This window comes from Lactuca virosa, chromosome 6 (assembly GCF_052849685.1).
Source record: "Lactuca virosa cultivar CGN04683 chromosome 6, Lactuca_virosa_CGN04683_v6, whole genome shotgun sequence".
Lineage (NCBI taxonomy): Eukaryota > Viridiplantae > Streptophyta > Magnoliopsida > Asterales > Asteraceae > Lactuca > Lactuca virosa.
This window is the reverse complement of record NC_136431.1, coordinates 61,354,146-61,366,191: the sequence shown is the minus strand read 5'-3', so window position 1 is coordinate 61,366,191 and position 12,046 is coordinate 61,354,146. Positions and strand designations below refer to the sequence as shown.

The 12,046-nt window shown below is 35.4% G+C and overlaps 2 protein-coding genes across 2 annotated transcripts; both read right to left on the bottom strand.

Moving 5' to 3' along the window:
• Window positions 1–4,247: 4,247 nt before the first annotated feature.
• LOC145121582 (syntaxin-132-like) lies at window positions 4,248–6,259 on the bottom strand. The gene is made up of 11 exons (XM_079057303.1): window positions 6,154–6,259; window positions 5,754–5,906; window positions 5,628–5,676; window positions 5,473–5,561; window positions 5,321–5,394; window positions 5,144–5,247; window positions 5,035–5,060; window positions 4,875–4,952; window positions 4,707–4,787; window positions 4,500–4,565; window positions 4,248–4,421 (listed from the first exon to the last, which is right to left on the bottom strand). Exons 1-11 carry the CDS (start codon window positions 6,169–6,171, stop codon window positions 4,248–4,250), a joined length of 912 nt encoding a protein of 303 aa, XP_078913429.1. The 5' UTR covers window positions 6,172–6,259.
• Window positions 6,260–6,525: 266 nt separating this feature from the next.
• LOC145119414 (uncharacterized) lies at window positions 6,526–9,744 on the bottom strand. Its single transcript, XM_079055081.1, has 9 exons — window positions 9,658–9,744; window positions 8,939–9,198; window positions 8,659–8,863; window positions 8,460–8,550; window positions 8,238–8,383; window positions 7,909–8,152; window positions 7,722–7,826; window positions 7,445–7,627; window positions 6,526–7,325 (listed from the first exon to the last, which is right to left on the bottom strand). The coding sequence occupies exons 2-9, from the start codon at window positions 9,165–9,167 to the stop codon at window positions 6,645–6,647; spliced, it is 1,884 nt and encodes a 627-aa protein (XP_078911207.1). The 5' UTR covers window positions 9,168–9,198; window positions 9,658–9,744; the 3' UTR covers window positions 6,526–6,644.
• Between the last annotated feature and the right edge of the window lie 2,302 nt (window positions 9,745–12,046).

The window sequence follows — 12,046 nt, the reverse complement described above, 5'->3', positions numbered from 1 at the left end:
GTGATATTGGGATGTTACAAGTTGGTATCAGAGCCCTGGTTTGATCGAATTGAATGACCATTCGTGTAAATCCAGACTCAAACTATGGATCTGCAAAAGAAAATTCTCAAAATAATTTCCAAAATAGTTTTCAAAAAAAATGTTTTAAGATTGTTTTCCAAATTTTTTACAAGGATGACCAAGAAGGATGAGATATGTATGATCAGTCGGAGCAATAAAGTGTACCCCAAGATATCCATACTATTATTTGCTTATGATGTTTATGATAGAACTGCATGCTAGTTGTAGGGTAAGGATCTTCAGGAATTGCATAATAGAATTTGCCTGAATTATGATGCTTTATTCCTATAAAGTTTTTTTGCTCGAATGTTGCTTGCTTGTTGCTTGTAGGACTCTTTTGAGTGTAAATTAACTATTAATTTAATACGTTAAGTCACATGTTGCATAGGTTAAATAATCTTAGAGTGAAGGATTTGGTCATGTTGCGCAGCTCTTGTCTGAGTCCAACCATTGTAGGGTTGAATCTTTTAAACTAAGATTATTTAGGTTATGTTGCATGTAATTTTATTCATGAAGTAGTTAACTGGCACCAATGAGGGTATTTTAGCAGCTGATGGCAGGGTGTGGTGAAGATCCTACGATAGCCTAGGGAGTATGTAGTACTCATTGTGCGTTATTTAGAAGGTGTTGGGAGTATCATTATGGGTGAGTGTGTGTAGCAGGCCAGTTAAGGAATGTTTAGCCACTCTTGAGGGAGTGAGGATAGAATATATGTGTATCCTAGTTGTTGGGATTGTTTTTGGGTAGTTTGTGATGATCCATTGAGACAAATACGGGTAGGTGTGGAAGGTATTATGGGTCCGTAGAACTGAAAGAATAAGACTCGTACGCGTAGCAAGGAAATCACAAACCCCAAGGGTTTAGTCTCTATGTGATGGTTGAAGTGGTTTATTTTCAAATCCTAAAGAGCGTGATTCGGATCTTCTTCGATCGAATTCGGTTAAAGCGCTAACTGGAACAACAATATGAATTTTACCTCCTAGATATTAAAGAAAGGAGGTCAATCAAAAAAAGAGATGTTAACATGAATGGAAGTGTAACGTCCCAAAAATCAAGACATAATTTTTATTTTTATTTTTTAGGTTAATAAAGTGTTAATACATATCTTTCCCATAAGACCAAGGTAAACAGGTTTTAGCTAAACATCATTAAATCAGAGTGATTCACAAAAAGCTGAAACATGTGGTGTGTGTTCTGCAATCATCCCGAGCCCTTCCATTTGAAAACCGGAGTACCTGAAACATAAACTGAAAATCGTAAGCACAAAGCTTAGTGAGTTCCCTAAAATACCATATAACATACAACCACAAAATATCATGCAACATACATACAGTTGCCATAGGCTCCCCCCATGGTTTTGACCTGGAATGTCATGGGCTCCCCCACATGGTCTGATATCCAAGTGCCATGGGCTCCCCCCCCCCCATGGTCTTTACATGGAATGTCATGGGCTCCCCCACATGTTTTGATATCTAAGTGCCACGGGCTCCCCCCAGGGTCTTCCATGCAAGTATCACAGAGACAACTAGCATACCACATAACACGTAATGGGTCGGCATTGGTACCTTCGACCCATGGATATAGTGAGGAGACTCACCTAGATCGAAGAACCCTGAAACACTACGACACGATCCCTTCTCTACACTGCTTGAACCCACAAAACCACTAATACCAGAGCCAGATAACATCTTAGTTAATAGATCAAAACCCTCAAGTTTGGCCCAAGGTAACACTTGATCAAAAGTCTGCGGTCAACGGAAGTCAAAGTCAACAAGTCAAACTTCAAACTGAGTACGCCCAGCATACTCAGCTCGTACGCGTGGCTTACTTACCAACCAGAATCGGGACCCCATACGAGTACGACGCAGCGTCCTCGAAGGTACGCCCGGCGTACCCGACCAAATGGCACTTTTCCATTAAGTGCTTAATCTCTTAAGTCCTTTCATCCAACACTCGGATCTAGTCCCACAGCATCATTCTAAGTCATAAAGTTTCCACATTTATGACTTTCCATGTCTAGAAAATGTCCAAAAGCTAAAACCTTAACTTATTAATCCATTAAGACATCATGACACTCGCATGGAAGGTATAGAAAGATCAAGAATACATTTTTATGGATCCTAAAAGCTCCATAATGGATAAAGTTTCCAACTTTATCCATTAGAATGGTCCAAACCACCAAGATCTAGCCTTTAAGCATCAAATGGGACCAAAAGTGCATCTTTTTCAACTTAATCCATTAAGTCCAAGTCTCCAACCTTCAGGTCTGAATCACAATGATGTTTAGATGGATAAAGTTTCCAACTTTATCCATAACAAGATCACAAACTTTCAAGATCTAAACTTTATGCACTAAATGACCAAAATCTCATAACATCCAAAACTAGCTAAATCTAACAAATGCATCATCAAGATGTAAACTTTATACCTCTAGAAGATAGATCAAGGTGAACAAAGTCCATATCTACAAGCTCCAATGCAACCAACACTTCTACAAGAAGTTCCTTCTTTTCCAAGGCGCACCATGCATACTCCAAATCACTCAAAATCACGTTCTTTTAGCTCACAAGTCTCATCTAAGGTTAGGGTTTCATGAAAGGGGTGTTGGAGGGGTGGAGGCAGAGAATGGAGTGGGTTTGGGGGAGTTAAGGAGCTTAAATAAGGCTCAAACAACGAAAATAGAGTTTGGGCACTGATTGTGTATGCCCAGCGTACTCCTGGTATGCCCAGCATACTCAGGATTCCCTTAGTACGCCCAACGTACACCTTTTTGTACGCCCAGCGTACTCAACTTGGCCCAAAACCACCCAAACTTCAAACGGTTATAACTTCTTCGTTCTAACTCTGATTTTGATGTTCTTTATATCCACGGAAAGGTATTGAGAAGCTCTACAACCCTATCTAATTATTTTTGGCTTAAAACACATCGAACTAAAATCCATAATTCATAAAAGAAGTCTGAAACACTACATTCCCATTTTACCCTTTAACTCCAAAGTGCAAACTGAACTATTGGATCACATATCTACATTACCCACATCCAAATAGGCCTAAATCTTACCTTTTCAAAGGCCTTAATCCTTATGATGACCGCTCTTCGGGCCACAGCCTCGAATTAGGAATCGATTCGGAACAGGGCGTTACAGGAAGTAACTAGTCTTGTACACAACAAGACTTTACGGTGCAAGGAACTGAAGAGACAAAATAACATCTATTACACACAAGTTGTATTTATTTCTCATCAAAGAACTAGAACAAAACAATGCCAAATATGGCTTATATGTGAAAACCAAATAACGGGAAATAAACTACTCAGTAGTCACTAACACAGTAAGACTACCACTAAAACTAGACTAAGTCATAAACATAAACAAGGAAAGCACATGATCATAAATAACATAAAATGATAGAAACGTGAACGTATAAATCCTACACATGAGAGGTGTTGCCACGTTGATAACGGTAATGTGGGTCTTATGTGGACTTAAAATATACAACAATGTGGTTGTTATATAGGCCTGGGAAAAATCTTTACGAAAGCTGATACGAGGGTTAACAAAAACACAATCAAAGTGCCTAATTTTGGCTAGAATATCTCATAGAAAAAAATCAGTTAATAAGGCTAGTGTAAGTCTAAGAAGAATAAGTGGATGGGGGCTTTATAAAAATGTTTAGAAAAACATACAAGAAGGCTATATAGGCTTTGATAAGAAGGTTGGTTATGGGAAACATTCAGAAACATTAGGGTTTTAGATTTAAGATATGATTCTTTTTTGTTGGCTTTTTGTAAAGCTCATTAGATGCAACGTTTCTATTCATTCCATCGTTCTTCTCCTTCATAATAACAACAATTTAGAGCTCTTGTACCTCCCTTCCATTGAAGTTTATTCAAGTTTCCCAAATTTGGATTTCCACTCTATGTCTTGGTGTTCGATTGTTGTTGCTTTGAGTTTATCTTTTTACAACACCATTAAGTTCATTAGTCACAAATAAACAACCCCTTAAATATCTCTTTCGTGCATTTCTTTTTTAATCTTTTTGTGGGTCTCATATGTTCCCAAGAACTCTAAAGGGTGAGAATAGTTGAATGCATATAAACAACTATGATCAAGATTTTATATAAATGGTCTCATTTTGTAGAAGAATAAGGTTATATGATCTTTTCCAAAAATCATTGTAAAATTATTTCATAGTGAATTAAGCAACTTCGTTCCTTTAAGTACAACAACAAGAGCAATTGCTATAACTAAAAGCAAAATCATAATAGAAATACAAATCCATTTTCTTGACTTCTTCTGTAATTTCTTCACTTTCTCAAGGGTTTTATTGCCACTTTCCACATGATCTACCGCACTCGACACCTATCATTGAAAACAAATTTTGGATCTTTTTATTATAATTAAATAAAACTAAATTATCTTAGTTTGAATAAGAGTTACCTGTGCCTCTATGTTGTCTAGAATTTCCCCTTGGGAATCCACTAGAATAGCGAAATCTGTAAAGATCTGCAAGCCCACCATCGAAAAAAAAAAGATACTAAAATAAATTACACATTAATGCTTTTGTTCTTGACATTATAAATGGCACCATGTTCATTGAAAAACTAACTCAAGTTGAGTTCTTGATCTACAAAACTATATGCACACCTGTTGCAAATCAATAAGCTTCCTTTCTACTTCTATTACTGCATCATGTCGTTCTTGAATCTCTGCAAGTGTGTCGATCACCTGTAGATGCACAACTATTGGGAAAATGGTGGCAAAGATCCCCAACAACCCTATCTCAACATTACTAAAGAAAAATAGAAAACTAACCTGACCTCGTCCTTGTTCTTGAATGGCTTTTTGGTAAATTTGTTCGCTATTTCCTGTCTCTATTAGTTGATCAATTGTCTAGTGAAAATAAGTAACGATCAGCACACGCGCCCAAATTGCCATTTTTAAAATAAGTTTTTAAGAAAGAAAGATACCTTACCTCTTCATCGGCTCTAGTTCCAGTTACTAACAACAATTAAAGAAAATAATTACATTTAGATGGATAATATGCAAGCATGCATGTTTATGGTAATTGGTAAGTTAATTACCTGTAAAGACGCGTCTTTCAACAACCTCACGATACTCTTGATGTATGCTTTCTCTTAGACTCTGAAATCCTATCACTTTTTCTTTAAATTTCTTTTTCAAGGATCTGTAAAAAATGATCAATGTCAAAAAATAAAAAGTATAAGATAATAATATAAGTATATAACATGATTTATTACAGTGTAGTTGATGTTCTTGATCGGTCTACTCCAGTTCCTTGTCCACATCCGGGTTTTTGTCTGTTGGCTAAGTTCTTACTCCAAAAATTAAAGATTTAGGAATTATCAATTATAAATTATAAATTATAAATTCATCAAGATCATTCTCTAACCTCCTTGTCAAGTTCCTCGATTTTTGCTTTAATAAAACGAGCAATTCTTCCAACTTCATCAACATCATTCTCCATTCGTTTCTTGATTGCTATCATGTTCATGAAATTTTAACAAAAAAGTTAAATAGTTCTATAAAAATATATTTGAAGGTCACCTTTCATGGCTACAGCCTTGGTTACAGATCTTGATTCTTCATGAGCATCCTGCATTGATTGTTTATAAGAAATTAACATATTCTAGTAATTACTAAATTCACACCAATCTAGTAATTAATATACACCTGTAGTTTTTTTAAAAGTTTATTAAGCTTCTCAAATTCATGCTCGATGCCTTGAACCTTTCTGAAGAATTCATCCAAGTTTAACTCTGCAGATTGCATTCCAGTTTCTATATCTCCACCACCATAGCTGCATCTTTGTGGGCTTTTTGAATTCTACAAACCAGCATTTCAAAAGGGTAAAAAAAAGTGATAGAAATCGAACTCAAACAATCTCTAACCACTAAAAGATGTAATTTTCCCAAATTAATTTCCCGCGTTTCACAGATGAATTGGGTTTACGTAAATAACGATATTTGATACCGACTAAGAGAAGATTGATTTGAAACATTAACGTGAAATTTACAATGCACAGAAAATCGAAACCTCAGAAAAGAACTCGAATTACGATGAAAAAACTTACACATAAAAGGTCGTTCATGGCGGATTTGAGGTAAATTCCAATTAATTGTTCTTGTTTAATAGTTTCGTTATCGTGGATTTGAATTTGAGATTGGGTTTATTGCGTGATGAAAGAACGAAAAAGAGAAACATGCATAAGAGAAGAGATACAAATCAATGAGGAGAGAGAGTGTTGTGGGGGGGTGAAACTACAAGAGCGAGAATCGTGAATGCATAGTTTTGCTGAATTTTCAGTTGTATCGATAGATTGTTTTCTTTTTTACATATACAAGATGACTTATTTGGTCTTACAAAACCTTTAGCTTTTAAAGAGATATTGCAATAAAAACCATAATAATTGAAAGAAAAAAAAAATATTGGACGCAATGTAAAAAGACCATAAAAAAGGTAATCTTCTTTGAACCAAGTACACATAATGACATAAAAATAAATAAATACGAAATAATAATCCCTAAACGAACATACATTACATTTCTTCATATAACAACCTAATTAAACCGGTTGAGTTGTAAGCCCATATCCAAACGGGTACAATGGGTCATAATGCGGGTCACCCACATTCATAGGAAGCTGATCAACAGTCTTAAACCAGGTCCGGGCCAATTTGCCCGTGAACCCATAATCACCAAACAAAACATCCGCCACACCTTGTCCCTCACTCCCGGGGAGCCAAGCCGCCACCAAAGCATCCATTGTAGAAACATACGGTTCGATCACAACGGGTCGACCCGAAATAAGCACCACAACACACTTCAGGGCCCCACATACATTTGTAATCGTGGTGGGGCCCGGTTCGGGGACAGTTAGATTCAAACTGTCCCCAACTGTTTCAGAATACGGGTATTCACCTGTTACAACAATCGCGTATGAAAAATTATTTGATTTGATGAATTCGGGCGTCGGGTTTTCTTGATAGATAACTTCGGTTTGTGGGTCAACCGTGTTCTTGATTGCGGATAGAATGGTGGTTCCGATTGTGATATTACCACTTTGCCCATGCCACTCGATAGTCCAGCCGCCACATTGGTTGCCTATGTTGGCGGCATGGCTGCCGGAAACTAGTATTTTGGTTGACTTTTTGGGGAGGGGGAGGAGCGGCGGGTCGCCGGATTTCCCATTTTTCAACAAGACTAAAGATTTTCTTACTGCTTCTCTAGCCAAATCTCTATGCTCCTGTTGTGTTTTATCAATTTATAAATCAAACAGATCGGTCAAAAGTCAAAAATCAAAATTCAAAATTCAAAAGTCAAAAAACCAAAAGTCAAAATTGAAAACAATAGTCAACGCGATACCTGAATTCCAAGGTATTTGGCCATGGCGAGATCTGCTAACGGGTTTTCAAACAAACCCATTACAAATTTGACCCGTAATATCCTTCTAACTGCATCATCGATTCGGGTCATGGGGATGAAGTTGTTCTTGACTAAATAAGTCAAACCATCGATGAATTCTGTGTAGTTATATGGCACCATGATCTGTAATCAATCAAATAGTGTAAGTGTGATCCAAATCTTGCGACTAATTCTGTAATTTGTTTCAAAGATGGAGAACTAACTCCTAATTACTAACCATGTCAAGACCAGCTTCAACGCTCTTTAAGATCGAAAAAGTGTAATTAGCATGAGGTGGATCTGTGATTCTATCAATCCCTTGCCAATCCGAGATCACAAATCCCTGAAAAACCATGAAATTATCAAACGATTCGATCTTTGTTATTCAATTTGAACGATAACTACTTTGAAAAACTAGGGTTTACTCTGAATTTGACGGTGTTCTTGAGGAAATTGGTAACGAGTTCATGATCCCCATGCATTCTGACTCCATTTAAGCTCGAGTAAGAAATCATAATAGTCGAAACGCCTTTAAGAACCGAATCGTAATACGCAGGCATATGAATGCTGAATAATCCATGGCGGTTTATGACTGTGTTGTTCTCGTTAATGCCTTTCGTTGTGCCACCATCTCCGACATAGTGCTTAGCACAAGCTGCAACATTTTTCCTGTGATCAAAGACGAATTCATGAAGATAACAAGTCGTTATGATCAAATATTCAAATTCCGATGATGTTTATGTGAGAATCTTACTGTCCACCAACAAAAGGTACGCCTTTCCGATCATTAGCCGGAATGTCTCCCTGTAATCCGGGAATAAGCTCAGTCATCTGACGAACAATTGCAGGATCTTCACTGTAACTTTCAAAGCATCTACCCCATCTCGGATCCCTACAAACCTGTCAATCGATTCATGAAAAAAAAGCGTTTAAATTTGTTTAAATTTCTGTACTTTGTGGTTTGTTGATCATTTACCGCGATACAAGGTGCAAATGCATAGTTGATTCCAGTTGCTCGAACTTCAAGAGCAGTGGCAACTCCGATTTTCTTGATGAGCACAGGGTCCCTGTATCATCATTACAAGTGAAATTACTTAAATATCCTTGAATACCATTGCTGTTAATCGTTAGAAAGGGTAAAAGAGTAAATTTGATTTGAGGAACGAGAAACTTGCCTTGTTACTCCAAGACCTACATTGTGAGGAAAGATTGTGGCATTGTAGACATTGTTGTTGCCATGAACAGCATCGATTCCATAGATCATCGGAATACCTAAACGAGTTGCCAGTGACCCTTTTTGGAATTCGTTCACCATGTTAATCCATGTCTCTGGCGACGCCTCTTTCGCCGGAACACTCCCTCCGCCGCTCAACACACTCCCTGAAAACAAACACGGATCATAAAGATGAAATTCTTAATCGAATAAACGAAAAAGTAGGGATTTTGATTGATTACCGATGAAGTATTTCTGCATTACATCAGCGGAAGCTACAGATCTTTCAATCTGTGTCATCTGACCGATTTTTTCCTCCAAAGTCATTCGTTTCATCAAGTCTTTGATTCGAATGTTTAGTGGTTGTTTTGGGTCTTTGTATTTCATGTTTTTTGAAGCAGCAGCCATGGAAGCCGAAAAACAGGAACACATCACAAGGATCACCAAAGCAAATGGTGAAAGCTTTGACATTTTTTTTTTTTACTTCAATAGCAATCTACAACTGTTAATGTAAGAATATATATTCAGAAAACCAAATTATAAGCAACAAATCTAGAATGAAATCAACAAGAAATAAGCAAGAGCTCAAAAGCTAAATACCATACAGAAAAATCCAAGGAAAGAATCATAATCTTTATATTCTGTTAGCCTTAAAATAAATATAAATAAAATACCATTTTCAAATATTTTTCAAACGTTTGAATGTTTTGCTAAACGGCTACAATCCCTTCGCAAAATATGTGAAATCTTGTGGACCCAATCAAACATGATCATTACTTTACAAACATACAAAAAAGAAATCGTAAAACAGGAAAGATCTTATTTTGAACAAATAGGTTAATTAATACTCCAGAAAACCCCAAACGACATTCATGAAACAGGAAAACAAAGAAAGGTAAAACAAGAAACCCTTAAAATGTATGTAAGGAAAGTTAAAGAAAGGAAGATTAGAGAAAGTTACAGAGAATGAGAGCTTGAAGGAGCTTTGAGGGTATCGAGAATGGCGTTTATGGAGAAGGAATTGGAGAATGTGGGCGAGAAATAGTGGTTTTTATAGGGAAGTGTGTTTGTGTTTTTGAATTGGGGTTTTGAAATGAATTCGTGGGGATTAAGGATTAAAATTTGTTTAATGTTCTTTTGACCGGGTGTTTAACGTCTAGTTATTGACATTAAGTGCCAAGATGATGATTACAAGTTCAAAGTTCAAACAACATTCATTTTAGATGATTTTGTTGAAATTTGTTTATACTAAACAACAACTATGAAATCAACAATGGATTTGTCTATATGAAAGCTTTTTTTTTTTGGAATTATTTTATAAAAAAGAACTTCAAATAAAAAAATCTTACTTTATTTGCATATTAGATATTGTTATTTATGGGTATCGTTATTTTGTTTTTATTAAAAAAATAATAATAATAAGAATGACCCTCCTAAAAACAATGTTTTGGCCAGCTTACTTGCACCACAACTAATCAACTAATCAGTAATCACCGTGAGAATATAGCTTCATGGCTACATGAGCAAATGACAACAATCGGATTAAAACTCTGATAAAGTGGTTATTTTATCATTTTATTGTTATTTGTTTATTTTTTTTATTTATAATTGATTGACCCATTAAATCATTGAAAAATCTCATGGCAAAAATATTTTAATTAACAAAAAACTTTGGTTTAAAAAAGTTGATTTAATAGTTTTTACCTCATCCACTTAAAGCCTTAATATAGTTGATTATGTAGTATTGTAACATCCAATTTTTCTAATATAAAAATAAAAATAAAGTCTCACAATTCTTCCAAGATCGAATCCGAAAACTTACTACAACCAAACTGATGTATCGATAACTAGTCTAAAGTAAAGGAACATAAATAATACACACATACTATCCTTTTCATTATGTTTCAGCTTCAGACATTTGTCTTCGTTTTGCTATTGTCAATATCAATAACGAGGTATCCTAGGTTGTATATATTTTCAAAATAGAGAGGGGTCACCTTAAGGCCTAATGAGTCACTATTTTATGCACGGGGATATAAAGGGAACAATACAAAATTCCACAAATTATCTAAACACTAAAAAGTTAAGTCAACCTACATACTCAAAGACTTTCGATCAGCTTAGTAAACGATATTTAGTGGTTGTTGTGATCAAGATAAGTTGGCACTCAATCCTTTTTAACGACTATTATTAGGTTTTACATTAATACATGTTAACATGTATTACTTTTTCAGATAAGCTGCAATATTGTATACAAAATGCATTTTAGTCTCTTTTCTAGCTAAATATAATATTCCAACGCATCCCACAAACTAAGCATGTTAACCATCTAACATATACAAAATACAAACACAAATGTTCATGCTGTCATGCAATTTAAAAGTTTATGGCATTCGAGGCATAAGCTATCAGCATATTTCAAATTATAGCAAAATATAGTGGAACAATGGGAGAGGTGCCCTCTATAAATGCAAGAAATAATATTGGAGTGGGGTTAATGGGTTATGGGAAAACTTCTCCCATACGTCCTATAACTCTTCAAATGTAACCTTATCTCAAAATTCAAATTCGAATTTACCCTTCGTTTACTTGGTTTTCACAAGTACACTTGTATATAAATTACTACATATCCAATATAAAATATTTAAATAAAACATATACTATGCAATTAAATACGGAAAACTTTCAATTAAAATACGATTATTGCCTTATACGAATCTAGATATTACGAAGTTTTGATGCCAACCTTTTTTTTTTTCTTGTTTTGAGTTTCCAAGTAATTTTGTGGAACCATATTCTTTATGTTATGTTTATGTAGGGCTTTTTGAGTGGGCTTTTTGAGTGGTAACCAAATCAATAAACCTATGGCATGAATAATATTTATTGAATATATAAACGAAAATCTCGAAAGAAGTATGTTGGAGATGGTGACCGGATATGGTGGCCTAAAAGGGATAATAACTTGACAGGGTAAAATACTTTTTGAAATGTACACATTTAGTCTTTATTCTTTTTTTTTTGTAAAATAAACCCTTATACTTTATTAATATGTACACATTAGGTCCTTTTCACCGGATTCTACAGGTTTTGCTGACGTGGAAGGGTTTATTTTACAAAAAAAAAAGAATAAGGACTAAATGTGTACATTTCAAAAAGTATCTTACCCTATCAAGTCATTTTCCCTTTCTTTTATTTTGTTGAAATGAAATACCCAGGTGGCATCCACATATCCACAACGAGATTTTTCCAACTTTTATTCATCATGAAAAAGAGGGAGAACCCCAATCTCCGGCGACTCCTTTGTGTGTTCCTACACATCACTGGTAGCAAGGAGGAATGATGGCAAAACA

What these genes read in the sequence shown, in the direction of transcription:
- LOC145121582 (XM_079057303.1), bottom strand. An exon ending in AACTTTTAAAAAAACTACAG is followed by an intron (nt 5,677 to 5,753) that starts GTGTATATTAAT and finishes CAATCAATGCAG; the next exon opens with GATGCTCATGAAGAATCAAG. An exon ending in TCAAGAACATCAACTACACT is followed by an intron (nt 5,248 to 5,320) that starts GTAATAAATCAT and finishes CATTTTTTACAG; the next exon opens with ATCCTTGAAAAAGAAATTTA.
- LOC145119414 (XM_079055081.1), bottom strand. Translation starts at nt 9,167, where the DNA reads ATGTCAAAGCTTTCACCATTTGCTTTGGTGATCCTTGTGATGTGTTCC. An exon ending in AATGCAGAAATACTTCATCG is followed by an intron (nt 8,864 to 8,938) that starts GTAATCAATCAA and finishes GTTTGTTTTCAG; the next exon opens with GGAGTGTGTTGAGCGGCGGA. An exon ending in AGAACACCGTCAAATTCAGA is followed by an intron (nt 7,827 to 7,908) that starts GTAAACCCTAGT and finishes ATGGTTTTTCAG; the next exon opens with GGATTTGTGATCTCGGATTG.